The sequence below is a fragment of the Mizuhopecten yessoensis genome, unplaced genomic scaffold, assembly GCF_002113885.1.
Source record: "Mizuhopecten yessoensis strain PY_sf001 unplaced genomic scaffold, ASM211388v2 scaffold9409, whole genome shotgun sequence".
NCBI classification, from domain to species: domain Eukaryota; kingdom Metazoa; phylum Mollusca; class Bivalvia; order Pectinida; family Pectinidae; genus Mizuhopecten; species Mizuhopecten yessoensis.
Window position 1 is genome coordinate 452,673 of NW_018408033.1, and position 3,881 is coordinate 456,553.

The 3,881-nt window shown below is 36.1% G+C and overlaps 1 protein-coding gene across 1 annotated transcript in view; it reads right to left on the reverse strand.

The window, feature by feature from the left end:
- The window catches only part of LOC110458040 (F-box only protein 36-like), a 15,203-nt gene that overhangs the window by 3,843 nt on the left and 7,479 nt on the right, over window positions 1-3,881 (reverse strand). Inside the window, exon 3 of the mRNA XM_021509585.1 lies at window positions 817-989. Within this exon, the coding sequence (XP_021365260.1) occupies window positions 817-989 (173 nt within the window). The remainder of the gene's footprint in view (window positions 1-816; window positions 990-3,881) is intronic.

Below are 3,881 nucleotides of genomic sequence, written 5' to 3' on the forward strand. Positions count from 1 at the left end.
CTACTATATATCACAAATAACACAAGTTACACAGCTATAGCACAAAGACTACTATATATCACAAATAACACAAGTTACACAGCTATAGCACAAAGACTATAACTCCTATATTACTTAATACACCTAAATCTAAAGCACCGGTGGTGGTATCATGCTTGTCAACTTTTTCAAATTTCCATAGGGGGAGATTGTGCATTCTCAGAATTAAAAGCATAAATATAATGTATGTATGTACACTCTAGGGGGAAATGACCTTTTTTAAATGGCATCTTTTGAGCTGTTCTTTCAGATGAAATCATCAGATAGGAATAATTGAGCAAATTCACTGCTTGAAAATGCTCAATTTTAGGGTCCAAAATCATTAGTTTCCCTCCCAAATAGGGAGAGTTGGCAAGTATGTTGTATATAAAATTTATACAAAGTCTAACATTTCGGAATTTTAAGGTTCATTTAAAGACAGATTTCCTCCATTTTTCAACAATATTTCACTATTTTAAAGAATGTTTATAAAGCATTTCAATTATTTTTAACTGTCAAAGAAGTTCTGAACTTTTGATAGGTAACATGACTCAAGTCATTGACTTGCCTCCAATGAAATACAATTCATGACATATTAGTGCCAAAGTTATAAAAAACCAGTTTGATTTGTATTTAGTGAGGGCCCAGCTAATCTTAAATGTTTCAACTAAAATCTCTATACAATATCACAAGATAAGTTTATTCACATTTGACAGGTTGCCTCCCTTGCCTGTTTACTTGCCTCTCTGAACTGTTTGTTCACATTTAACAGGTTGCCTCCCTTGCCTATTTACTTGCCTCTCTGAACTGTTTGTTCACCCTGGACATGTGACTGACATCTTCAAGCTGCAGGTTGAGGATGATTTTTGTGAGCACTTTTTTTGGGAGCCGGGGCAGGTAATCCAATTCTCCTTCAGCAATTTTGGTCAGATAGTCCAACATATTGGTTCCTGCAAGTCTTTGTACCTCACCTGTTAATTATACAAAACACATAGTGTTTATGCTTTATTGAAACCAAAATACATGATCAGGGGTCAACACTAACACTAGTCCGCTAGTCCTGGAATAGAAGATTCAGCAAGGACTAGTGAATCACCTAACCTAACTGGTCCTTTGGACTTGTGAAAAATATGATTATAAATTAAGAATATTTTTTTAATATTTAGAATTTAGAAAAACTGCTTAAAATCAGATATATTGCATGATAATTGGCCGAAGTTTCCTTAAACTTCACCATATGTTTATGGCAGTAGCTATTTTAAGTCCCCTACAGTCGACCACTTTTGACGTTTCATGCTGTAGGTTGCGATGTTTCCATATCAGGAAATCTTAGACTAGTTACACTGACTAAGGACTAGTAAATAATCTTTTCATCTAGTCATGTGGACTACCAAGCAAAAAAGTAAAGCGTGTCTAACCCTGATGATAGGATTAATTTGTTAGGATGAGATTCTAACCATGAGAAAAATACAAGTGGCCAATATGGTCAAAGCCTGGTTAGTTTAACCATATGCATTGATACTGATATTTGAGTCAGAACTCAAGGACATAAGCTCAGCAGTAATTTGTTATCACAAACTTATAACTCAGCTCAACATATCAAGCTGAGCCCAAAAAACTGAGACTGCTCAAGAGCAGACTTGAGTTCGAACTCAAGTTCTTGAATGCTCAGTGTTTGCAATAAAAATGGCCGGTGGTTTTGAAGTTAGGTGACGGAGGGTTTGGATGTTTACATGGGTAGAACTCAGCTGAGCTTGAGTTTAACTACTCAAGCTCAAGTGCTGTCGGCTTTGTGATACCCATTTGGCGGTAAATCTCAGCTGAGTTCGAACTTGAGATTTGAGAAAATGTTTGTGATACCAAAGCCAGATCTGTTATCTATCATCGGGGAACTATTTTCTGGGTGACACAACGTTTAAATACACAGTTAACTTTCATTTTAAGGAAGTCAGCAAACTATGCAGGTCAGAAGTTCTAGCTGATTAATCAGTGGAAACTCATTTCAAATGAAACACAACGTTATAAAGTTCAAGCGATTGGAACCAGTGTCATCTTTGACAGTGAAAGCGATTAAGTATAACTTACATGGGTGGTTTTGATAATTGATCATCAGGATAAAGCTGTAACACAACAACTCTGCACTTTTCCCACTCCCCAACATTTTAGATTCGGTGCTGATCAACAATGGGTAGTGATACGAGTTGATATATGACAGGGCTTTTATTACATTGTGATAGTAGTTTAATTTAAAAAGGAATTTAATGATGAGTTGTTTTTTTTACATCTGATCAAAATATTTGCAGCGAGGACTTTATTTTGTGGCATAGGGTTGTCTAGACATGCTTAAGTGGTACAAGGATCCAGATCAAGTATTGTCAGCTTGATGTGTCGCTTTGTGTTCAAGGTAAAGTGTTCATTAAAAAAAATGTGATTAACAGAATTTCTTTCATTGTCTTAAAACCAAATATATTTCACTTGTGTGTCTGTCACTTGTGCTGCGGTATCCTCTGTATTTAATGTGAATATATGTATTTCGGGTATACCGGTAGTTTCCATGATAAATGGAAATTTCTTTAAAGTCAAAAACTTTAAAATATGTCAAAAGAAACTGCTCTGTAAACCTCAATACTCACTTATACACTCAAAAGCGTAAACCCTGAGTATTGAGGATGTCGTCTGTGCTGTGTTTGACATTGTATGTGGGAAGTTTGATTAAGATCTGTGGAGGATTTTAAGAAAAGCTCTGAAAATGCAACAAGAGGCCTAGGGGCTTTGACGGTCACCTAAGTGAGGTTGACAAATGATATACAAACAAAAAAAAAGAAATAATAACTCAATTTGAATATTGATTAAAATCCATCCATTTGAACATTTTTGATGATTTTGCACTCAGTGACCCTTTATAGACCATCCCCACAGCCCCCTGGAGAATCAGCCCTGATAATGTTCCTCATGGCAGGTTCATGATTTAGGAAATATGACGAATAGTTGCTGAGAAATCAAAAATATGATTGTTTATGGCTTTGAACTAAGTGATCCCATATATATATAGCCCCAACCCTTATAATTAGCCACTTAGGGTGTCAACCCCTTCTTTAGTATAAGTTTTGATCCTCATCATCTAAGGATCATTTGATGAAACATTGGTCAAAATCCAAAGGAGATGTTTTTTGAAGATCTTGCACTAAATGACCCTTTATAGCCCAGCCCCTCAGTCCCCTGGGGACTGTCAGCTCTATCTTGAGTATAAATTCTGATCCTTACACAAGGCACGCAGATGATCACTACCAGGTTTCACCAAAATCTGACTAATGGTTTCTGAGGAGAAGTCGAAACTGTAATTGTTATGCAGGATGGGTGAAAGGTGATTGCAAGTTCACCAAAAAGTAGACGGAGCTACCTGGGTCCCCAAAAATGCTCCAAATGGGTTATAATCGTTTTGGATAATGTTTCCATGCGACTAAAAGTTTCTTGGAATCAGAAAGTTAACAAGAGATCCCAAAGGGATCTTGGCGCCCACCTTTGTACCATCTTCATTAGTTCTTTGTCAGTTCGAACTTTTCTCTTCTTTCCTCTAATCTGTTTGATCGAGTCATGTTAACAGTAAATGCACCTTGAGGTAACTTTTTATCTAAACTTAATACTGATGTGTATGAAAGCCAACCTTCAAAGTGAGTTTGTCATTTCACATATTTACTAGTACAGTACTTAATGTGAAAGAAATAGAATCGATCATTGCAATATGAGAAAGATCTGTTTAGTTCTTCTTTTAATCCATTTTGTTTTTATGATCAGTCTCAAAATATAACATACACAACGAGGGATCAAGGGGAACCTACATTTAAAATTTGAGAAAGATCCCT